This window comes from Ovis canadensis, chromosome 8 (assembly GCF_042477335.2).
Source record: "Ovis canadensis isolate MfBH-ARS-UI-01 breed Bighorn chromosome 8, ARS-UI_OviCan_v2, whole genome shotgun sequence".
Classification (NCBI taxonomy): Eukaryota; Metazoa; Chordata; class Mammalia; order Artiodactyla; family Bovidae; genus Ovis; species Ovis canadensis.
Window position 1 is genome coordinate 39969112 of NC_091252.1, and position 25195 is coordinate 39994306.

The window sequence follows — 25195 nt, forward strand, 5'->3', positions numbered from 1 at the left end:
GGTCTTTGGAGAAAGGTAGGATAGTGGGTTTGGGAGAAAGTTGATGTGTTTCTTAGCCTAGTAATGCTGCTGCTGCTGCTGCTAAGTCGCTTCAGTCGTGTCCGACTCTGTGCGACCCCCGAGATGGCAGCCTACCAGGCTCCCCCGTCCCTGGGATTTTCCAGGCAAGAGTACTGGAGTGGGGTGCCATTCCCTTCTCCATAGAAGAGTGGCAACAAGTAGTAATTATTGGTTATTTTGTCATCACCTCAAATACAAGCAGGAAAGATTATATGCAGATAGTGTGAAGTGGAAGAAATTGACCACAGAATTCTTATCTGCCCATGCCAGAAAGAACATTGTTAATATTTTACTTCCTCATTTAATTGGGAGTTCAGATTGATCTCTACAATTATCACTGTAATAAAGTAGTGTTCTCGCCAAGTGACATCAAAACTATCTGAGGGGTATGGTAGCCTTTATTTCAGTGTTGCTTATTCCCTTTGTATACTTGTGCTTTGGTAAGTCCAGGAAAAATGAAAATTAAGCCATTGAGGAGCTTTGGTCTGATGGACTATTCTGGCATTTTGTTTATCTTGCCTCCAAAACACTAAGTCATTTTTCAGTGTATTTTTATTGAGTCCCTTTTACTGTATATTTAAACTAGTTTGACAGTGGGATGGCTCTCATAGTGAAGATATACTTTGTGTTCATGTTGTGCTCTATAAATTTTCCCATTTCAGCCAGCATGTTGTTCAAGAACTTTCTTACCATGTTTTAGGTTGTAGTCCCCCCACTCCCTGGGAAGGCATTTTTGCGTCAACTTCCTTTTAGAGGAGATGATGGCATATTTGATGACAATTTCATTGAAGAAAGGAAGCAAGGGTTGGAGCAGTTTATAAACAAGTAAGTGCTTTCTGTTCCTCAAAGTCTAAGAGTGAATAGTGTTCTGAGATTCTTTAGGTGACCACTAGTAATTTAGATATCAAACTAATACTACTTCTTCCTTTTGGTCATTTTCTAACTTTTTTGTACCATTTAAACAAAATGAAAATATATAACAAATTGAATATCATGTACTAAATATTAATAAACTTAAGAGTGATATGAGTATCTCTTTGTTGACCTGAGTTTCGTATGTTTTTCATGGTTAATTTATGCCAATTACATTTAAAATTACAGCATTTAAAAAAGTTTTACTTATGATTCTTTTTGATTTAAGATATGTTCTTCCATGAACAATACACTTGCAATCATTTTGTTCGATTGCAGATGGAAGGTATTATCAGCATGTCTTGTGTAAAAGCGGCACATTGTACATTTTCGTGGCAAAATATATACTTTTGAAAATGTAAAAGATTGTATCATTTATCTTTTACTTTAGAAACTTTTAATAAAATCAACCTCTAGCTGTTAATTTTATTCCTATTTAAGATCCAGTATTTGTTTTGTTTTGACTGCACTTCTCAACTTGCTCAATGTTAGTTCCCCAGCGAGGGATTGAACCTGGGTCCTCAGCAGTGAAATCACAGAGTCCTAACCACTGGACCACCAGCGAGTTCTCTAAATATAGCCATTCTTTAAAAGCCCAAATTATAGGAAGAGTTATGCCTGCAAAGGGCTCACTGTAATTGTGCATTTGGCCTTAAGTTTGGCCACATAAAGTCAAATCCTAGACAATACTGTTGTGTGCGCTTATTTATTAGCAGTACTTTTTTATCTAGTAATTTGAAGATCTGTGAGTGGTAAACAGGGAAAGTTACACAAAGCCCGTAACTTTTAGTTATCTGATATAGCACACAACCTTCATTGTCTACTTTCTTTTTGGAAAAGGCAGTGCTAGCTTGGATGTTTTTAAATTCTGAAATAAAGTCTGGTTGCCAGTCTGATCTTATATTTGTTCTGATAGAAACCTTGAAAAGCACGCAAAAAAAAAAAGAACCCCAAAACCTTGCACATTTGTGCTGTTTCTTAGTATTTGGGGATTTTATTGAACTTGTGATCCTATATCTTTTTCTTCTTTAAAATGTATTCTTTGAATCAATGACATTGTTTCACTTTTAACATTAAAATTCATTTAGGTTTCTTATGAATTCACCAACTACTATGTAAAGAAGCCATCTGGGTACATATTGCCAGAGACAGTGTAAAGCTAGTGATTAAATGTTTTCTAAATTACCCTTACAGACAGAAGGAAAGCAAATATACAGGTAGTCACTAGATAGACCATAGCTCTATGGGCTGTCCAGAGTAACACTGTTACTAAATTGTTCATGTTTCCTAATCTTAAAATGTGTATGTTTGGTCCCCCTCCCCTGCTTTTATAAAAATTCGACTGAACTTGTATTTTTTATTTCTAGGGTTGCTGGTCACCCTCTGGCACAGAATGAACGTTGTCTTCACATGTTTTTACAGGATGAAATTATAGATAAAAGCTATACTCCATCTAAAATAAGACATGCCTGAAATTTCACAAGAAGGGGCGGAAAAAAAAAACAACTTTCCATGACTTAATGATTCATATGCACCAGTGAAGAAGTTCTAACTAACTTTAGCATGCTGCACAAAAAACTGGTATAATATGCCTTCAGTATACTAACACTCATATGCTCAATTTTGTTTTGTTTTGTTTTGGCAGTTGACAAGAAGTTAATTTGCTTTAGTGAAAAATCCCTCATTCCAACCTTTCTATATAAATAGCTCTTTCTTGCTGTTTTAATGTGGTATACACTCTAGCTTCACAAACCTGTTGCTCGAGTATAACCTGCAGTGTCCTAACTAAACTTACTCACTTGGTCTTACCTGCAGTTTTTTGTGTCATGTTTGCTTCTTGAATCCAATTAATAGAATATTTCTCTTACCCCTTTTTAATATGTGGTGTCATTTGACCTAATTTATGTGTGGAAGCACTACACATTGGTTTCCAATACCCTACACGTAAGATACACGCTTGTATGCAGAAAGTATCTCCCTTCAGGCTTGTAATACCCTTCACATGGAAGATCAATGAGGGAAATCTTTATATTCTGTATAAAAACAAAATCAAATTTATATACTAAAATCATTTGTCTAAAAATTTAAGTTGTTTTCAAATAAAAATGCATTTCTGATATGCACTGATTGTGTTGCCTCTGGGTTTTCTTTTCTCTCTTCAGAAGGCTTTCCTACTTAACTCACTTGCTGAGCGGGATTATTTACTAATTATATACTTCTCATTCCTGTAACTCCATTCCTCTTTAAACAGTGGTGATATCAAATATTCTACTACCCTTTCAATGGAGGTATTTTCTTTTACACAACAACAACAAAAATGCGATGTACTAGAAAAAGCATTCCTTAAAGCTTATTGAGTCATTATGAAGCACTTTGTGTATTTGGAAAATGCTCTATAATCTGAAGTCATTCTATTCAAAAATCCTTTTAAGATAAGTCAATAGCATGCCTCCTATTTTTCAGAAGAATTTTCTTCCTAGCTCATCTGAGTGACTTGTTTAAAGAAACTTAGCACGAATGTAGTAACCTTTTCTTAGCAGATTCATGCTTTCTGACTTGGTTTAGGCAGTGGCACGTTTTCTCCTCTTCTCCTCTCACCAAGGGAGAGGGCCTCGCACAGTGTTCTAGCCTGGCTTGTATAACCAGAAAATGCAGGAAGGACTCCTTGCTGCCTAACTTGTGTTGCAGCCAGAATGTGGTCTCTAATTTGAATCTGTACTACATCTGGTTTGGAGACCCATTGTGACCTAGAGTTAAACTCCAAGGTAGGGAAGGTGTTCCCTCGCACTCCAGATGTGTCTCCTGTAGAGACAGATCAGTCCATTTGAGAGAAAACCAGCTTAGGCCTTGGCCTAATACCCAGGATGTCCCCCCAAGCAGATGGATGTCATAGGAAGAAGTCAGAGCTGTCCTAGTATGTCCTACTGCTTATATATGTCACAGTTGCATAATACTGGACATTTCAGTTACTGTAAATTAAGGTACAGAATAAACAGCATGTGAATTGTGTTTCACTGAGAGCAGTAAAAGGTGGTCAGTAACATCAAAAGTTTTCGGTATGCCGTAAAATTGAAAGTGTTTTGGCATGCAGAACAGAGTTAACAGTAGCTTTGCTAAACTCAGTAATTCCTCCAAAGTATGGGTGATTTTGCCTCCTGGGGAACATTTGGCAATATAGCAAGACATTTTTGGCTGTCACAACTGGGAAATGCTACTGGAATCTAGCAGGCAGAAGCTTAAAGATGCTACTAAACTCCATACAATGTACACAGGACTGCTTCCCACAACAGAAAAATGTCAACAGTGCTAACGTTTCTACTCGGTGTGGAATTCTTTTGATCATTTGTAGACAAAGGAATAGTGTGATTTAGGATTGGTTGTACTGGCCGTGCTCACTTTTAATCTCTACAGTTTCCTTAGGGCAGGCATGCTTTTAGAAAGTTGAAGGTTTAAAGTTAGATGAAAGGTGGTTTATTCTAGGTAACATGTATTTACTAATGTAGGAGGATACATCTCACTGTTGTTTCTTAGAGAACTGAAACCGCGGTCTGCATTAAAACAGTACCTTTGGACTTCTATAGCGGTACACTGGTAAGAATCCACCTGCCAGTGCAGAAGACATGGGTTCAGTCCCTGTTCCCAGAAGATCCCACATGTCGCAGAGCAACTAAGTCTGTGAACCACAACTATTGAAGCTTGTGTGCCTAGAGACTGTGCTCCACAACAAGAGAAGCCACCACAACAAGCCCACACACTGCAACCAAGAGTAGCCCCCACTCACCACAACTAGAGAAAGCCCACTCAGCAGCAAGTAAGGCCCAGCACAGCCAAAACTAAATTTTTTTAAAAAGCTCTGAAAACAATTACAACACCTTTAACCCTATGAACTAAAAATGCAGGTGCTGTCAACTCAGGTGACACAGGAGGAGTTTCTAGAAGCCCTTAAAGAGTCTTCCTAAAAGAAGTTGAATTGGCAGCGAGTTATGCAGCAAGAGTCTCCAGCTCCGTGTCCTCTCAGTAAGTTATCACCTTGTCCCAACTTCTGTGAGATGTAAAATTTCAACAGCAGTGGTACTATTGGTAACTTAACAATTATTGAAGACCAAATGTAAAATCCACAGAACAGCAGTTCCTGAGACAAAGGTTTAATGATAGTTAGCTGATGGCAGTGGGAATCACAGATGAAGTATTAGCCACAGCAAATGATACCACTAAGCCCCTGGCAGTTCCTGAATAGGTTTATCTGGTATTTGGTTTCCTGCTGGGCAGTTCTGCTGTGGTGACCCTCAGTAGTGATGATGACCTCTGGGCTGGATGCTGGAGAGCATCTTTTTATTACATCCTGCTGCTTTTTAACTCAGCCCTCTCATTAAGGGCCATTCCTGTGCTTCAGCTTGCTTTGCCCGTTTTGGGTGAATATAGCCAATGAAAGGAGAAGGCTCCTCGCCTGTAAGTCTTTACAGATAAAATCTGTTTAAGGTGTGGACGGACAGAGACCATAGCACACTCCCTGGTTTATAGGTTAACTGCTCTGTGAGCGCTCAGTTCAGTCCAGTCGCTTAGTTGTGTCTGACTCTTTGCGACCCCATGAATTGCACGTCAGGCCTCCTGTCCACCCAACTCCTGGAGTTTACCCAATCTCATGTCCATCGAGTCGGTGATTCCATCCAGCCATCTCATCTTCTGTCGTCCCCTTCTCCTCCTGCCCCCAATCCCTCCCAGCATCAGAGTCTTTTCCAATGAGTCAACTCTTCACACGAGGTGGCCAGAGTACTGGAGTTTCAGCTTCAGCATCATTCCTTCTGAAGAAATCCCAGGGCTGATCTCCTTCAGAATGGACTGGTTGGATCTCCTTGCAGTCCAAGGGACTCTCAAGAGTCTTCTCCAACACCACAATTCAAAAGCATCAATTCTTCGGCACTCAGCTTTCTTCACAGTCCAACTCTCACATCCGTACATGACCACTGGAAAAACCATAGCCTTGACGGACCTTTGTTGGCAAAGTAATATCTCTGCTTTTGAGTATGCTATCTAGGTTGGTCATAACTTTCCTTCCAAGGAGTAAGTGTCTCTTAATTTCATGGCTGCAATCACCATCTGCAGTGATTTTGGAGCCCAGAAAAATAAAGTCTGACACTGTTTCCCCATCTATTTCCCATGAAGTGATGGGCCAGATACCATGATCTTAGTTTTCTGAATGTTGAGCTTTAAGCCAGCTTTTTCACTCTCCTCTTTCATCAAGAGGCTCTTTAGTTCCTCTTCACTTTCTGCCATAAGGGTGGTGTCATCTGCATATCTGAGGTTATTGATATTTCTCCTGGCAATCTTGATTCCAGCTTGTGCTTCTTCCAGCCCAGCATTTCTCATGATGTACTCTGCATAGAAGTTATATAAGCAGGGTGACAATACACAGCCTTGACGTACTCCTTTCCCGATTTGGAGCCAGTCTGTTGTTCCATGTCCAGTTCTAACTGTTGCTTCCTCACCTGCATATAGGTTTCTCAAGAGGCAGGTCAGGTGGTCTGGTATTCCCATCTCTCAGAATTTTCCAGTTTATTGTGATCCACACAGTCAAAGGCTTTGGCATAGTCAGTAAAACAGAAATAGATGTTTTTCTGGAACTCTTGCTTTTTTGATGATCCAGCAGATGTTGGCAACTTGATCTGTGGTTCCTCTGCCTTTTCTAAAACCAGCTTGAACATCTGGAAGTTCTAGCTGTCATTATTAGAATATACAAGTGTTTGGACTGGGAAATAAGTTAGAAACTATTTTAGGAGGATAGAGTATGTCGTTCTTGATAGTTCCTTTATGATCTCTGTCATACAACTCCTTATAAAGTAAATAATATTCTCCTTTACAGATGAGAAGTCTGAGGCTCTGCAAGCTTAAGTAATATGACCAAGGTTACCCAGGATGTTATGGCTCTAGATTAACACTAGAAAGATGTCTGCCTCTAAAAGCCATGCCTTGGTGCACTTCTTTCTTAGGACCAGGCCTATGACTTGGTACCTACCCAGCCTTTATTTAATGCTCAATAAATGTATTGATTGAGTGAAAGGGTGAATTTCCAGTAACATTTTCAGGGTCCTCTAGGATGAGCATGAGTCAATGTGAATTGGTTTTGTTTTTTAGTGTGATTGTAAGTGTAGGTATAAAAAGTGCTTTGGGGCATGCAGAGGTAACTGATCAGAAGTTCTAAACTTAGCTGTGTACCACAATTACTGTCTAAGACTGTCCAGGTTTTTTATTTTTTTAAAGCTTCATGGGTAATTCTGAAATAGCCATGTTTGGGCACTTAGCTAGAAGGCCCTTTGATTTCCTGGAATTTGGTTTGATTTGATCTTAACCTGACTAGATCATTATGAAAAGAAATCAGGAAATTAAGAAAAAGTCAGGACTTATCTTGAGAAATTACTTTTGTAAATCTTGATTTATAGTAAATGAAGTTTGCCTTATTCTGACCTTGCTAAGAAAATAAAACCTTGACTTTGGAGACCAGGGCAATTTGTTTAAAAGCCCAAAAGGAAGTTTTCAGGGTGCTGGGTGACACCTCACCACAGATGCCTTTTAGAATGAGTGCCATAAATGGAAGTGACTCAGCAAAACCAAACAGCAACACTAAGCATTTTACATGAGCAAAGTGTAAACATACACAAGAGGTTAACAAAGGCCCTTTTCTCAAGAAACTCAGTCTTGTTAGGACACTGTCATGAAAAGACTCACAAGGTACAGACAGAAGACACGGCAAATGTGAGGAGGGAAGGGACACATGAGTTCAAGTGGAGGGAGGGAAATGGTCATTTAAAATAAATGCCACTTGAATTTCAGCCCCAAAGTGTAGAAAGCTTGAAAGTTGGCATCTTTGGCTTCACAACAAGAAAAAGCTCGACAAAGTGAAAAAATCCATGACCAACCTTATCTTATCTTAGGCCCACCCCTCAGAGAATGGAGGTTGCAGAGCAAACCTCCTCTCAAATCTGGAGAGACATGCTCATCTAGACGGACATGGTCAAAATCTGTTTACCTCTGAGCAGGAACTGCTAGTCATAAACTGGTAGGATCACACATACGGTGATACTGAATTTGTGGAGGTTGAGTGTGACCTTCCCAGGTGGCACTAGTGGGAAAGAACTACCTATGCACCTACCAATGCAAGAGGCATCGAGACATGGATTTGATCCCTGGGTTGGAAAGATCCCCTGGAGAATTAAATGGCAACCAACTCCTGTATTCTTGCCTGGAGAATCCCATGGACAGAGAAACTTGGTGGGCTACAGTCCATGGGGTTGCAAAGAGTCAGACACAACTGAAGCGAGTGAACACGCGCACACAAGTGTGGCCTAGCATGAGAGTAACTCCTGGAGACCACAGTCTTAGAGGGGCCCCCACATGCACCTAGGCGGCACCTCCAGGAACCCCGCCAGATTTCCACAGTGAAGATCAAGACAGATCCCTAATGTCTCTGACAGGAAGAGGAGATGAATGATCAGTGTGAAGTACCAGAGTCTGCTTTGCTACAATGGCCCGTGCGTGTGTGTGCTGTCGCTTCAGCTGTGTCCAACTCTTTGGAGCCCACCAGGCTCCTCTGTCCATGAGATTCTCCAGGCAAGAATACTTCAGTGGGTTGCCATGCCTTCCTCCAAGGATCTTCCCGACCCAGGGATTGAACCTGTGTCTCCTGCATTGCAGGCATTACCGCTGAGCCACCAGGAAAGCCTATTACAAAGGCCTGTCCTCCAGGATAAGCCTTTGCCAGAACCTTATCCCTGATGAAGGAAGGGCATTCCTCCCTCACCTCTAGCCTTCCTATCTTACCTAAAGGAAAAATAAAACATAGTCAACAGAGGTCAAGACTTCAAGGAAATGCTGCAGCCAGAGAAGGGAGGAAGGGGGAAGCTGTGCCACTGGAAACTCCTGTGAAGGCCACAGGCCCACTGGGCACTGGACATCTAGAAACTAGAATGTGCTCTTGCCTCCCACTGTAGCACCACACCACACCAGGGCTCCAGTATAATAGTGGATTATAGCTGAAAGCTGCAGGACATACTCTGAGGAGGAGGGGAACCTAGAGTTAGGAAAGAGAAAAGCATAGAAACGAGGAATTTGAAGCCTCTGGTACCTAAAATCAGAGCAAACATTAAACAAGTCCACTCCCTAGCCAGATAATCATAAATCTTAAACAGAGAAGATCCATTTATTTTAGTTTCTATTATCTAGTGCAGCATATGTGGCTTTCAAAACAAAAAATTACAAGGTATGCCAAAAACAAGAAAAAACATTCAGAAGAAGAAGCAATCATCAGAACCAGAGTCACATATGATACCAGAGTCACATATGATACCAGAGTCAGATATGACATTGGAATTATCAAACAGAGAATTTAAAATAACTGATTAATATGTTAAAAGTTTTAATGAGGGGGAAAAAACATTCAAGAACAGAAGGGTAATGTAATTAGAGAAATAGAAACTAAGACTCAAAGGAAATACTAGAGATCTAAATCACTGTCATAAAAATGAAGAATGCCTTTTAATGGGCTCATCAGTAGACTCAACATAAAATAAGTGCATCTCAAGATCTATCAGTAGAAACTGCCCAAACTTAAATGCAAAAAGTAAACAGAAAATCAACAAAACTTCCAAAAACTGAGATCATTGCAAAAGGTGTAACACATGTGTAACTGGAATACCAAAAAGGACAGAGCAAAATAAATATTTTAAGTTCTAAATGGCTGAGAACTTTCCAAACTTAAAGACAAGAAACCACAGATCCAAAAAGCTGAGAAAATACCAAGGTAAATTCAAAATAGCACAGGCATATCATATTCTAACTGCAGAAAATCAAAGTGAAAGTGAAAGTCAGTCATGTCTGACACTTTGGGACCCTGTGGGCTGTATAGTACTGGAATGGGTAGCTGGTCACTTCTCCAAGGGATCTTCCCAACCCAGGAATCAAGCCCAGGTCTCCTGCATTGCAGGTGGATTCTTTACCAGCTGAGCCACAAGGGAAGCCCAAAAACACTGGAGTAGGTAGCCTATCTCTTCTCTAGGGGGTCTTCCTGACCCAGGAATCGAACCGGGATCTCTCGCATCACAGGTGGATTCTTTACCAGCTGAGCTATCAGGGAAGCCTGCAGAAAACCAAAGACCAACGGAAAATCTTGAATGAAGCCAGAGGGAAAGAGTAAGATAAAGGAGCGCTGGTTTGACAGCTTTTGACTGACAAAATTATCAGTCATCTTGAGGCCAGAGGTGGTGATATTTGACCATACCTGAGTTCTTAACCTGATGTCTGAATTGGGATAAGGAAAAAGTTGCTTCTTCATATTTAGTTTTCTCTAACTAAAACGTAGCATTTTTTCATTAGGAAAATAGGAGCAAACCAGAGTAGCAGTTAAGCATAACTTGTGATTGTCACCAATTTAAAAATGAAGATAGGTTATATCACATACAATGCTGCAGATCTTGAAATACTCTGTTTGAAAACTACTGTAGTGATTAGACCCATCCCAAGATCTTATCTAATATGTTAAAGAAAGGCACATTTTTCACAGGTTAAAAAAAATACTTGAATAATTGTATTTCAACAAATGGGTTTCTTTTTGTATTCCTATGTGATTTATGCTTTTATCAACATCTGAGTAGGGATCTTTGGCACAAAAAGGTTAGGAACCCTCGGTATAAAAAATTTGGAACCCTCTTGTCACAGAACATGATTTGGATGCGCTTAAGACTGCATGGCATGGGATGGGTTCACCTGGTGTTCACACATGAGAGGGAGACTGGGAAACAACCAACCATCGATTGGGAGCTTGGGTTTCAGCCTGGGCTTTTCACATCTATCACCTCACTTAAACCTCAAAATGTTATCCTCATTTTACCAAAAGAAGAGCTGAGACAGTATAAGTAATTTGTCCAAAGTCACAGAGCCAGAAAAAAGTAACACTGGGATACATATCCGGGTCTTTCTGATTCTAAAGCTTGTGCCTGTGCAATGCTGTCTCCCATATGGATTGCACAGACTGTTGGCAGTCAGGCCAGGGCCCAGACCAGAACATCCCGACAGCCGGAGCCTCCGGCCTCCTGGGCAGCATTGTCCCTTGTGCTCACACGGTTGCCTTGATGCCAGTCTTGTTATCAAAGAGGCCAGTGCAGGCAGAGACTCATTATTGTGATCTAAAAGAAAGCTAAACATTTTAAGAAAATTTGGTTATAAAACTGCAATGGTCATCCTTTCTTGGCACATGTAGACATTGCAGCTTTGTCATTACTTAGCTTTCTCGGTACATTTCCTTTCCTTTCTGGCTAGATTATACTTTAATCCAGTTGTTTTCATGTTCAGTAAATCCAAACCATGTTTAACCGGTTTATTCATGTGAAGAGTCTCTGAGGTGAAGAAAGTTTTGTCTTTTCAACCACACTGGGGATTTGCTGTCTTCTTTCTGCAAAGGGATTTTCTTGGACCTGTAATCTGAACACTTTGACCTGCTGGGGTTTTTTTTTTTCCCCACTATGAGCAAATTTGTGAGGCTTGACCCTTTGTGTGCTGGGGAGCAGAGACAATGGCCTTCTGTGAATATCCTCTCCTGAGGACAGTAGTGGCTGAAGTTAGGAATGTTACTCATTTGCTATCACTTCTCCAGAGCCTTGCTGCTTCTGCCCACAGCAGCCACCCCAGGTGCCTTGGCTTACGCTTCAGAATGGACCCACATTCTGTTGGCAGCATCCTAGAGAAGTTTGTTCATGAATATTTTGGAAGTTGACAGTCTGACTTAAACTGAAGTAAACCGGTCTCAGACAACAGTCTGTGTTGGTGAAATGACAGGCCCTCGTACGCAGTGTCTGGCAGGAGGCTAAATTGGCACACCCTTCACGGAAGGCAATTTGGCAATAAGTATCAAAACTATATGCCCAGGAATTTCACTTCCAGGAATTTATCTCACAGACATACTTTCTGTTTTGAGAAATGATATTTATACAATATAGATATTTTCTCTGTTTATTAGCTAAATATCTCAAAACAAGCAACATTGATTGCCTGGTTGGGTGGATTGGGTGGATGCCCCAAGGATGAGGAGGTGAGAGGAAAAAGCTTTTTTATTTTGGAATAATTTCAGATCTACAGAAAAGCTGCAAAGGTAATACAAAGTGTTCCTATGCACCCCATCACTCAGTTTCCCCTTATCTTATATGACCAAAATATTCTGTCAAAATTAGGAAGCCAGCTTTGGTACATTACTATGAACTAAACTCCAAACTGACTTTCACCAGCTTTTCTACTAACATACTTTCTGTCCCAGGATCCCACCCAGAACACCCAGTACGCTTATTTGTCATGTCTCTCTAATCTCTTCTGCTCTGTGACATGTATACATACCCTTTAGAACTTTTTGGATCTGTATCATATGACTATTAACTATTCAAGAATAAGTAAAATTTTTAAATGAACTAGACTTATTAAACTCATATGACATTAAAACTGTAAGGAATCTTAGAAGCAATTCCATCCAAGCCTCTCATTTCTCAGATGCAGGAAGGGACTTGGCCAAGGCCTCCCCTAACAGCAGACACAGACCCCGACCCCAGGCTAAAAACCAAGAGGTGAGCTGAGGACTAGTAGAAAGGGGATAAGCTTTAAAGTCACTCATGCTTGGCTTCAAATCCCAGCTCTGTATCCTTGGGCCAGCGCTGTCTTTTGTCTGGATTCTTTTGTTCAACATAATGTTTTAAAATTCAATCATGTTGTGCATGTGTCAGTAATTTGCTTAAAAGACCAAACAAAGGAAAAAACAGTTCTTTAAGGGAGCAGCCATGATTTCTAAGAATTTGTTGAGAAAATGTGTTGGGACTTCCCTGGTGGTAAGAATCCACCTTCCAATGGGATGCGGGTTCAATCCCTGATCAGGGAGCTAAGATCCCACATGTTTTGGGGCAACCCAGGTGCCGCAACTAAGACTCAATGCAGCCAATTTTTTTTTTTTTTTAAGAAAATGTGTTTTCCATCCTTGATCTCTGTTTTGCTGTTTTTTTGTTGTTGTTGTTTTGACCACACTATGCAGCTTACAGGATGTCAGTTCCCTAATCAGGTTCTGAATCTGGGCCATGGTAGTGACAGCCCAGAATCCTAACCACTAGGCAACCAGCAAACTAGAGCTCTAGTTCTTATGCAGAAATATGACACCACTGGCCAGACTTTCTTCCCTTCCTGGGAGCATGCAAGCACATTGAGTCTTGGGGTCCCAGTACTGCCGAGGAGGCAGCACTTGGAAGGAGCCCAGGGAGATGAGTGAGAAGAAAAGTAAGCTCCTGATAAACACACTCAGTAGACACATTCCATATTAAGAAGCAGGGGACTGGTCTTTTATGTGGACTGCAAAACTCAGTTGTAGAAGCTGGGGAGCTTCTGGGTTCAGAGCAGCGATGTGATCTGACTATCTTAGGCAGATACAGCACCTGCCTAAGCCTATGGTGCTGGGACCACCTGCATCAGGATTGTCAAAATGCAGATGCCCAGGCCCCACCTCACACTTGCTGAATCCCAATCTCAAGAAGTGGGAACCAGGAAACTACATTTTAACGTTTTCCATGGGTAATGTTAAACATTTTAACAATATTTCCATGTTGCTCCATATAACATAAACTTATTTTATTAAACACTTGGGTTAATAATTATCCAAAACAGTGAAAGAGGAAAACTATGGCATACACCAAGTATCAGAATTAATATGCAAGCACCAAAAGGAATTCTGAAGTTTCACAGATACTATAAAAATGCAATTGATAGAATGTTAAGAGTAGTGTCAGAATGGAAAATATGTTCACTGATTATGTTAAAATATATAGGTGTACATGTAAGAACTAGAAAAAAAGATAAAAATAAAAATAGTGTAAGGGAGGTGGAATTATAGATAATTTTCCCCTCCAAATTTCTTGTATTACTATCAAATGAAAGTCACTTTTAATGTTATGTTTTATTTATTTCAAAAATTACTACTGCTTCACCTCTGGCCCACCTACATGTATGTATGAGCTATTCCACTAGGCACTGTGTGTAGCAGAAACTGAGTTAGCCCCCTAATCCTCCCAAGAGGGATAAGAGTCTCAGGGCCACCCTGATCACCAGCTCCCAGTATGCAGAAGGAAGCCTGGAGGCAATCTGGGTGGGGTGATGGGGCACAGAGTATGATTGCTCCATGCTTAGCTGCTGTTTATGGGGTTCCAAGTTATCTCTGAGGTTTCCCAGGTGGCACAGTGCTGAGCGCCGAAGAACTGATGCTTTTGAACTGTGGTATTGGAGAAGACTCTTGAGAGTCCCTTGGACTGCAAGGAAATCCAACCAATCCATTCTGAAGATCAACCCTGGGATTTCTTTGGAAGGAATGGTGCTAAAGCTGAAGCTCCAGTACTTTGGCCACCTCATGCGAAGAGTTGACTCATCGGAAAAGACTCTGATGCTGGGAGGGATTGGGGGCAGGAGAAGAAGGGGGCGACTGAGGATGAGATGGCTGGATGGCATCATGGACTCGATGGACGTGAGTCTGAGTGAACTCCGGGAGATGGTGATGGACAGGGAGGCCTGGCGTGCTGCGATTCATGGGGTCGCAAAGAGTTGGACACGACTGAGCGACTGAACTGAACTGAACAGTGGTAAAGAATTCACCTTTACCCGGAGACCCGGGTAAGCAGGAGACCTGGGTTCAATCCTTGGATCGGGAAGATCCCCTGGAGGAGGGCATGGCAACCCACTCTAGTATTCTTGCCTGGAAAATCCCATAGACAGAGGAGCTTGGTGGGCTATAGTCCAGGAGGTTACAAAGAGTCAGATACGACTGAGGGGCCAAGCACACACAAAAGGTATCTCTAAGCAAGGGTTTTACAGAGGAGGAATGTGTCAGTCCCTCGGGCTTGACAGCCTTAACCTCACTTCTGAACTACAGATAATCCTGACCGACTGCTCCTCCCTGACAAGACTCAAGTTGCCCAGTGTATAAAGAATCCACTGATCTTTCCTATTCCTTTCTTCAGAACCTGAGGAGAGCTTCCTTTCAACTGCAGAGAGCTTGGGGTAGGCAAGGGGTAGCCTGAAGCACTGCTAGCAAAGAACTGGTTTTCTCCCTTTGATATTCAGGCCAGATGACGCCGGGAGCTTACTGACCCCTGGGGAGCTGGTCATAAAGAGCTGAAGGAGTCAGTTCAAGGAGGTATAGCCATTCCCTGCACACCAGCTCTCCCCTCCTCCAGCCTGCTCACCGCCCCTGGATGCCCTGCTCCGAATCACAGGCTGCTGCCAATTACAAAAGCACTCTTAACTCTGTTTCACAGCCCCTTGATTGATAGCACTGGTGAGTGAAATTATAAGCCTTAATGATCACGTTAATTTCTGGGGAAAGGGAAGCGGTCAGAAGAGGTTCTCAATCATAAGCACCACAATCAGCTGGGTGAGTTCAATGACAGGCCAGAGCAGGGATAAAAGGGAAAGAATTAACTTTTTTAAAGGTCACCAGTGCGTAGGGGGAGCGTAACCAGACATGAGGAACAAGGGACACAGATGATCTGGGAGCCTGAACGTGAGTCCAGCCTCAGGTCTCCCAACCAAAGACCACATCAGGGCTTCTCATCCTTAGCTGCACACTGGAATCATTGGGGAGTTTTCAAATAACTGGACCCTGCCTCAGAGATTCTTGTTCTGGTGTGGATGCAGCCTAGGCCCTGAGCATTTCAAAAGCTACCAAAGTGGTTCTGTGTGCAGCCAAGATTGAAACTACTTGTCCAAATGAAAGGATTTGGTGAGCATGTAGTCAAGGTTGAACACCTTTGGAAATCCAATCAATCTCATTAGTTGGTGCCCCCAAAGAGGAAGGGAAATTAGGTATCATTAAGCCTAGTGCTCCTTTGCACAGATGAAAACACTGATGTGCAGAGAGGTTAACTGAGATCACATTGGTCATAACTAGAACCCAAGTCTCCTCACCCTGGCCAGCACTGCTTCCTCCAGGCTCATGGCTGGGTCAGTGTGAAGATGCCCTGGATAACACTTGTAGGACAAGAGCTGGGAGCTGTTCTCCAGCCTTCACAGTGGAGGACCCCAGGCCTCCACTGCCACTCGCTCAGCGTCCTGGCACATAGCCATTGAAGGACTTTAGAGATACTAGGGCCACAAACAAAGCCTGACTCCTTGAGGATCAAACCTATGACTATGGCTTCCTCAATACTTGACCCTACTCACAGTTTCCCAGCAGAATATTGCAACACTTTGGTACATCAGAAGGATGCCCAGGCTATGTGGCAACATCCTGGTTTCTCCATCAGAGAGAATGCCCTTTGCACATTGCTGACAAGCCCAGCTCAGCAGTGGTAGAAAACTCTGACCACCCTCCCTAATGGTTTATATGCAAGTCAGAATTATTCAGAGGAAAAAAAAAAAACAACACTTCATGTTCCAAAATGAGCTTCAAAAATCTAAAACCGTGATTTAAAAAACAGACTACATTAAAAAAAAATTAAGCCATGTGTCATAAAGGTACTGGAACTACTCAAAGAGAGTTATTATTCTTCAGTTTCCATAAATGATTTTTTTTCTTTTTTGCACAATCTCAGTTCCCTGACCAGGGATTGAACCTAGGCCACTGTAGTGAAAACCCAAAATCCTAACCACTAGACCATCAGGGATCTCCCTCCATAAGCGATTATAAAAAGTGTTATTGTAAAATGAATGATTTGAAAGTCTTAGTGCGGCTTCTTAGCAGCAGAAAGTGTCTGCCAAGTTCTTTCTATATTTTCATTTATCCAATGTCTCTCAGCCTTCATCATGACATGGGTACTGTCAAAAGTTCATATAAGTGGCCTGGGCTGCAAAATTTAGGGGACCAAGCTCTAACCATGGATGCAAAGTGAAACCTAATTCATCAGTCCAGTAGCAGAGGCATATTCATAATTGAAACATATGTATTCTCTGTATTTTTCTAATAGCTTCTGAAGTGTTCATCAAGCCTGTCTGATTAAGCACTTTTAAATTCTGAGCAATGCAATGGGCTCTCTCACACCCTCTTGGCAGGAGTGCAAATTGATGCAACCCTTTTGGAGAGCCATTTGGTTGTATGTGTCAAAATTAAAAATGCATACAATCTTTTTGACCCAGAAATACCACTTCTAAGAATTTATCCTACAGAAAATCCCCACAAGTTCACAGGAGTGTACATAGAAGGATGGCACTTTGTAGTTTAATTTATGACAGTAAAAAAACTGCAAGCAACCCAAGTCTACCAATAAGGAATTTGTTGGGTAAACTATAGTGCATACAATGAAGTACTAGGCAGATGGTAACATGAATGAGGTAGAGCCGTATGTACCAACGGGAGAGAGAGCCACACATACACAAGTAACTTGCAGAAAAGTAGACAGTTTCCTTTTTTTTTTTCCTGCTCTCTACCCTGTTTGTTTTTCCCCCAGTTACATTTAGAAATAATTGACATACATCACTCTATAAGTTTAAGTTGCATAAAACGATGGTTTGATTTACATGTACTATGAAATGATTACCACAATAGGTTCAGTTAACATCTATCATCTGATAAATAAAAAGAAAATAGCAATTTTTAAATTTATAAATGCTATAAGATGAAGACTTAGTACCTCCACCACTCCTCCCTCTTTTCCCCCAAATTTTATACTTTTAATTAGACCAATAATTAGCATTTGCATCATTATAACAATGTGAATTTTATTCCCTGTACAACCTATTAGAATACTGTGATTTTATGTCCTTTCTTTTTATAAAACTGAGATATAGTTGAGATATAAACAACACTATGTTAGATACAGGTACACAACACAGTGATTTGGTATTTCTTTACATTACAAAACAATGTCCACAGAAGCTTTCTATTTTTGTATAAATGATTAAAGACAGCAACCCCTGTGCTGGTCTCTAGCCAGTGGGTTCAGTTCTTGTACTCCTAAATTGTACTGAAACCTTGAACCCTAAGTGGTAAACTGGGAATCTCAATTCAGTTTCTAAACATCCTCTGCTCTCTCTCTTTCCCAGAATCAAAGAACAACTAAAAGTAATTCAAACACAAATGTGAGACTCCATACCTAATTGCCATTGTATGCAAATACTGCTTTAAGATGACCCTCCTAGATTTAGAAAAAAAAGTTGTCAAAGGAGAAGCACTGAAGACTATTCTTTGACTGCTGTCATCACTTGACTGGGTTCATCTTCTCTTGCTTGTATATTCAAGTTGCATATATTGAAATTGCATTATCTGGAATTTGTATATTCCAGGACAACTGTGGCACCTCCCCCACAATACCAGCCCTAGAGAATGTCTGCCTTAAAATCCAAGCAAGCAGTGAGGTTCTTAAAGTATCCAGGCTGCATACAGCGAAGATTCCAAAATCCCAAAAGACATTGCTACTGGATTTTTAATTCTGGGCTCTGTCAAATATTGAAAGCGAGGGTTTTGTTCTGTTTTTAAACTATAGTTGATTTATGACAGCCAGGTTTGATTCTTCTTTGTAATGGCAGAGATGCCCCCAAACAAAGGCAATCCCATTGGGAAATCAGTATTTTGTGGCATGTCACAGGAAACTTACTCCCTTTTTAACTTTGCTGAGAATATTTCAAATAGATTAAAGCACATTGGGACTGTAATAGCTTGTATTACAGGTCAGTGATTCCCTCCTCTTCCATGAGAAGCATACACTCCCGGCCCTCGTGAGGTTGGGTTTGGCCATGTGTTTGTGTTTAGCTTTGACCTGTGGAAGGTGAATACATGTGATGGGAGCAGCAGCTTTAAATGTGTTTGCGTGGTTTGGCTCAGCCCCTTGCACTTTCACACTCTGCCATACAAATAAGTTGCTCTAGAGAAGATGCGAGTCCAGAATGAAGAAACACTGGATCCCATTTGCACCCAAACTGTAGCCAGGTGCCCAGCCCAGCAGTCCCATGAACAAGAAATACACGTTTGTTGTTGGAAGCAATTCAGCATTATTGAAGTAAAAATTGACTAATACATGGATAAACAGCCTTGAATCCATTGCTATTCTTTACCAAATCTTGTCATTGATCTTATATTTGTTCCCAAGTCTCTTTTGTCTTACGAAATAGACCATTTCAGAAACATTTGAGGGAGGGTCATCTTGGTACCCTTCACCAATCCCACCCATTCCCAAAGGATACCACTATCATACAGTTAGTGTTACCATACTCATGTCTGTAATATATGCTATACATTTATAAACATGGTGGAGTATTGTTCTGTAGGTTTCAAAACTTTATATAAAAAGCAACCTGTATGTATCCTCTGGGATTCACATACCACCACTCCCAACAGCATATTCCAGGTTTACCCATGTTATACATCAGCTCTAGTCCGTTCACTAACTATTGTAACACCATCTGTATTTACTGCAATGTGTCTATTCTCTACAATGTTGAAAAGAACATTCTTGTACACGTTTTTTAGTATCTTGCTTTCCTTTAAGAGGAACCTCTCTTTCTCAGTGGAATCAGTGGACTAGGAGTGGATGGCTGACTGAACTTCCACACATGCTATCTACCAGGTCAGTTTAATCAAGAGTGGCAAGTATCTCTGCTCCAGACTCTTGCTGGAGATGCTGCCCAGGAGGAGCCTACAGTGCCCATGGTCTTTAGCACCTCTGATTTCCATCACTGGCTTTTGGCTGTGGGACCAGTGCCCTGAGATTTGCTGAGAACATCTCAACTCACTTTCTACTGTTCCTCGCACGTCTTACTCACCAATATGGTTCTTCACACTTTATCTTTTTTATCATTAAATAATTCTTAAGTTCCTGGTCAGGACTGAAATGTTGGCAAGAGAGAAACAGAGGAGTAAGTGAATGAAGACTCTGTTAATCGGCCTCTTTCTTCCTCACACAGCAATTTTTCTAACGGATGCAATTACACTTGAAAGCGGCAGAAAATGAAATCTTATGTTTTATTTCTTTATTCATCGTTTTACAAATGGGATTCACTGTAACAAGGAAATTGCCTTTGTGGTTCAGTTCTTCAGGCTGCAGTGCTCTGAGCTTCAGTTTTTATACCAGCTGCCACTGCTACCTTGTCTCTAGTGGATGAGGACCAGCCAGGGATGGAGGCTAAGAAACCAGGCAGAGTTCATTTAAATTCAATATATTTTTTATTCTTTGTAAATACAATGAGTACAACCTTTTAACTTCACAAATCAGTTAATTCCACTTTGTACAAGGAAAGTTTTACTCATCCTATAATAGTCCAAGTGCTGAATATTTTCCCTCAGTGCTAGTACCTAATAAATCAAAATGTGAAAAGTACGGCAGCTATTTTAAAATGTTTGTTTCTACACTTCCATAAGTAGAGACTCATACCAAAGGAGCAGCTTACAGTGTAGGACGAAGTGTGTGTGTGCATGTGCAGGCATTCAAAGCTTTACTAGAAACCAGTTTTCTGAAAGGCATTGAAGACTCTCAGGCTGTTAGCAATGGGTCAAGAAGCCTTTTAGCATCCATCTCCTTGAAATTCCTTCTGGTCTCATGTCTCTGTTCATTTGCTATCTGGTGTAACTCACTGAAACATGAGTTTGAACCCCCATTGCCTTTCGTTTCAGCACTATGTTAATGGGACAGTGGTCTGCCTCACTCCATCATTCATCTCCACTTTATTTGGTTTTGCTGTTTTTATTCATCCTCCCTCGACTTGGGTTCTTTTAGTAAAGCTCTTCTAATTTTGAGATGTTATCCAACCTGAAGTCGTGGTGAGAATCTCATTTTTGTCCACCAGTTCCTTTGACAAGGTTGCCTGGCCTATGGTACTGAGAAGAAAGAGGAGGAGGAGAGGCGGGGGAAGGGGAGGAGGAAGGGGAGAGAGAAGGGAAGGAGGAGCAGGAGGAAGCAAGAAAGAAAGGAAAGAGAAAGAGAAAAAGCAAATCTCACAGCATAAGCTACCCTTCACATATTAATTCAGTTCTGAAGGCCACTTTATGATGCAGTACAATAGAAGGGAAACTTTTGATAAAACTTTTGATTTAAAACCTAACCATTATTTTTAAAATAAATTCTTCAACATAAAATAGTTCTGAAGGCTGCTGTATGATGTTATACACAGAGCTATATTTGGTTACCCAACTTTATATGCTAAAAGGGAAAAGAAAGTTCTACTTATATTTCAGCTATTGGGAGTTCAGCCTGATCGTCCAGGTAAGAGGCAGAATGGCACGGCCTATGGCAACCCCAAATTCGGCCCCCTCCCAGGGCATGGCAGCAGCGAGTCCCTCTGCTCAGGCGGCCCTTCTACGCCCCTTTCCTTCCAGGCCGCCCTACCCTGGGTGAGGCAGCAGGCCAGAGCTACTGGAATCGTTTCGTGTCAATTGACATTTCTTTTCTGAAGGCTACACATTCCCAGGTTTATGCTTCCTGAAGGGTTTGTTAGTTGAGGTTTGTTCTCCGTGGGTTGAAGTTCATCAGATACTGTTCCATCCTGAAAAGTGGGGACTTGGAGAGCTTAGATATCACTGGATTTGTACATATCTGAAAGCAGTCTTGTAATTGGCACATTGCCGATGGTTTTTTTGAAAAACACTTCCTCTATGGTTGATGGGCTAATAGAACGTAAAGCTGGCAAAAGTAACAGGAGTTTTCCAAAGCGACAAGGTTGAGTGGGGTATCTGGAATAGGAGAAGCCATGAAAGCAAGGTAAGATCCATCACGAACAGGCTTAATATTGGTCCTTGAACACACATCATCTTCAGCATAACTTCCTGACTCAGCCTCTTTAATAACATACTACAGGGTCCTGTCCAGGCAGTACTCTCCCTATTCGGCAGGTGGAATAACAGGCACAGAGAACATAATGACACTGCCAAAAGCACGTGGTGACAGTCTCGTCATTAGCACAGGGGTTGCATTTTATTTGGAAAAAAAATTTTTTTAAGAAATATGGTAGTCAATTTAGACCAAATAATAAACTTACGGTTGCTAGTGTAGACACCAACCACTAGTACTGATGTAAAAACTAGTGACAACATACACATTTTCTGATTCTCAAGACTCCTTCACCAGGCTATTTCCCTCAAATGAAATGGATTCTTTTTCCGAGCAATTATCCAAATTATTATTCAGCCACTATACTTAGTCACTCTCAGGAATAATTCCATCTTTATTACACTGCAAATTAAAGACTAAGCTCTGTTGCATGGCAGTGCCACCCAACTTTCATGTCAATGAAATTGGCATATAATTAAAGATGTGAGAGATTGCTGAACAATTTCCTCTCTTGATGTCCAACATATATCTGTACTCAGATGTGCAAGTTCAATCTTTTGCTGCTTTTAGATGCCTATAAGCCACCTCCTCACTGCAGCTCTGATGCTTCTTCAGTCTATAGCTTGGAATCAGGTTATCAATACAGGAGGGCTCCGTGCACTGACACAAACCACCCAAAAGACTGACTCAGCCAGGTTCAACTCATGGCCACAAGTGCTAGAAACTGACAGATATCATATCCTACATAGGACTTAGGTAACTGAACATTGAGTTTAAATGCCCAATAACCCGACGGTGCAAACAGAGACCAGGGGAACAACTTTCATGCTTGTCTCTAAGTTTTGAGCCAAAGAGAGTCCCTCTCTTCAACCTGATACTTCATTCAGGCTGACAATTCATCCTGGGTCTCTGAGGATCTCATTTGGCTCTTTCACCGCCCAGCCAGACCACATTTAATGATGTGGAATGGACATGGTGGAGCCTCCCCACAGGAGAAAAAAACAACAACACATAAATCACATTTGCTCTCCTTGCTGAAAGCATCTCCTGTGTTTCCTGGAAAGTAGAGGAAGACCCATGTTTCCCTTTCACCTTGGTCACTTAACTCTTCAACAACTCTGTTTCCTTTCCCAGGCAGGCAGAAGAGAAAAGCCCCTGCAGGGGGTGGGAAGCAGTGGTGGCCTAGACAAGCCCCCATCTTGTCTGCAGCAACCACTCAACGTGCTGACGTTTCCCCCAGTGAGAAAGAAAACACAGGGAAATAATGACAGAAAGGATGGCTTTGGGAGACTTCATAGACAATTAACTCTTGATTTTCCGTGAGTAGATTATCCACTCACCTACTCACCACTTCTTTTATCCTCTAATTAGGAAGGGGCTGGTTAGTCAGTCAATACAAATTAAGTGTTTATTATATGTGGAGTACTGTACTACCCAGAAACAACAACCATGTGTATGCGTGTGTGTGTGAGACAGAGACAGAGAGAAAGAAAGAGGCTCTCTGACTGCTCAAGATTATTCTGTAGAATATCTAGGCCCCTGACTCCATCTATCAGCATACATAACTGGAAGTTTTCTTGTTTCAAGTGTAACTGTTCTGTCTGTCACAGATCCATGTATTTGATTGTCAGCTATATAGTTTATTATATATAACTAAATTGTTCATTATTATATATGGTTATTACACATAGTTATGTATAGTTTGTGTGAAATGCCAATTTCTAGCCCTCTCCTTATGTCCTAGATTATTAGAGAAATCACTTACAGGGCTGTAACAATTAGGTCAGTTTACAGGTTTAACAATTAATGCATAGTTAGCTCAGTTTGCAACATTAACTTTTCATTTAGAGTTCAGATTCTTCTAGACAGGAAAGTGCTAGAGGAGAATGTTCACTGGCTCGAAGGAGCTAAGAAGTAAGGTATAGTTAGTTTTGTCACATTTATGACTGTAGACATCAATATTACATTATAGCGTAACTGATATCACGAAATACAAAGCTCATGTCAAAGTAGATGTGTTCCTTCCCTTAATAATTTCTTTGTTTTGAGGGTGAGGGAGAAGTAGTATAGTTATCATTTTTCCAAAATAGACTTCTGTTAATTTGTGGTTTAATGCTCTCGTGCGTGCTAAGTCACTTCAGTCCTGTCTGATTCTGTGTGACTCTATAGACTGACTGTAGCCCCCCAGGCTCCTGTGTAATGGGCTTCTCTAGGCAAGCATACTGGAGCAGATTGCCATGCCCTCCATGAGGGCATCTTCCTGACCTAGGGATAGAACCTACTTCTGTTACATCTCCTGAATTGGCAGGCAGGTTCTTTACCACTAGTACCACCTGGGAAGCCCTTCACTCTCTCAAGTCATCCTAAAAGCAGCCCTCGAAATGTCAGGTTCTCTCAGACTCTCCTTACTCCCTCTCTGGCACCTCCCCTGGCCCCTCTACCAGCCCTTTCTACGGCTCCTGTTGGTCACCTTTTCCCCTGCTGGAATCCAAGGACCAGCTCACCTGTCTTCTCCACCCACCAGACTTTCCAGATTTTTTTCCTACTCCATCCAACTAGAATTCATCTCTCTCACTCCCCACTTTGCTTTTTCTCTTCCCTGGTCTGATGAATACTTCTGCCTACTTCCTGCAATGATAATGGACAGTCCTTTCTCGTGTCCCACAGTTTTCATGAGCCACCCTACAAAAAGTGAGGTCTCAGCAAGGGCTGAATCAATACCTAGTGTCATATTCTTCTGGTGTGATGTTCTTTATACCTTAAAGACTCTGTATGTCAGAGGTCAGTTATGTTATACAAGTTAGTTTTTAATGGGGGAAAAAGTACCCAAATTATGCACTGCTCCATTTTATAATTCTGAACAAGTCTTAAGTGCTTACTATATAGATTCTAAAATTTAATGTGGATTTTAAATTTAAAAGCCATGGGACTTTAGTTTGGAAAAACATATACATGCACTATCACACATCACAGTTTCAGTGATATTCCATGGACAGGGAACAGTGGTGTTGTTTTCAAACTCACATTTTACAAATTTATTTGTTTATATACTCCCTCTACTTTCAGGGAAAATCACAACATGCTGGGTTGTAGGGTACATGGTAAGCACTCAATAGATACTGGTTGCTGTCAGCTACTAAAGATCTGCTGTGAACCGTAAAGCTTTCAGGAATAGGAGCTCTGAATGTGACCTTCAACGACTCTGGGACAGGGAACAGTTTTACTTATTAGTATTTAAAAGAGGATTTATAAAGAAATAAGGTGATCTTTGCAGAAGTGGTATCATCCCCAATGAATACAGGTGACTCAGGGTTTCTCTGACCCTCTTTAATAACAAAAGTATTAATGCCCTCTACCCATTTGATATAGTTACTCCCAGCAGAGTGTCTGTGGGTGATGCTGAGATGATAGAGACAGGTTCCCATGGGCTTCCCTTCAAGATCAATCTAGAGAATAAAAAAGAA

General features: G+C 41.2%; 2 protein-coding genes and 1 non-coding gene across 14 annotated transcripts in view; 1 reads left to right on the plus strand and 2 right to left on the minus strand.

Moving 5' to 3' along the window:
* The window catches only part of SNX3 (sorting nexin 3), a 49350-nt gene extending 46255 nt beyond the window's left edge, over positions 1-3095 (plus strand). Inside the window, exons 3-4 of the mRNA XM_069598197.1 lie at positions 761-885; positions 2340-3095. Of these exons, the coding sequence (XP_069454298.1) occupies positions 761-885; positions 2340-2445 (231 nt within the window). The 3' untranslated portion in view covers positions 2446-3095. The remainder of the gene's footprint in view (positions 1-760; positions 886-2339) is intronic.
* The window catches only part of NR2E1 (nuclear receptor subfamily 2 group E member 1), a 201861-nt gene that overhangs the window by 57418 nt on the left and 119248 nt on the right, over positions 1-25195 (minus strand). For 3 of the 12 annotated variants that reach the window (XM_069598190.1, XM_069598191.1, XM_069598188.1), the window contains one exon: positions 19935-21634. The exons of 6 other annotated variants lie outside the window; for them this stretch is intronic. In XM_069598190.1, coding sequence (XP_069454291.1) covers positions 21472-21634 — 163 coding nt within the window. In that variant the 3' untranslated portion in view covers positions 19935-21471. Of the gene's footprint in view, positions 1-19934; positions 21635-24517; positions 25178-25195 lie in introns of those variants that run through there. 3 more of the 12 variants (XM_069598194.1, XM_069598193.1, XM_069598189.1) reach the window with 1 other exon arrangement.
* TRNAE-UUC (transfer RNA glutamic acid (anticodon UUC)) lies at positions 16569-16640 on the minus strand. The gene has a single exon. It is a non-coding gene; the product is annotated as a tRNA-Glu (tRNA).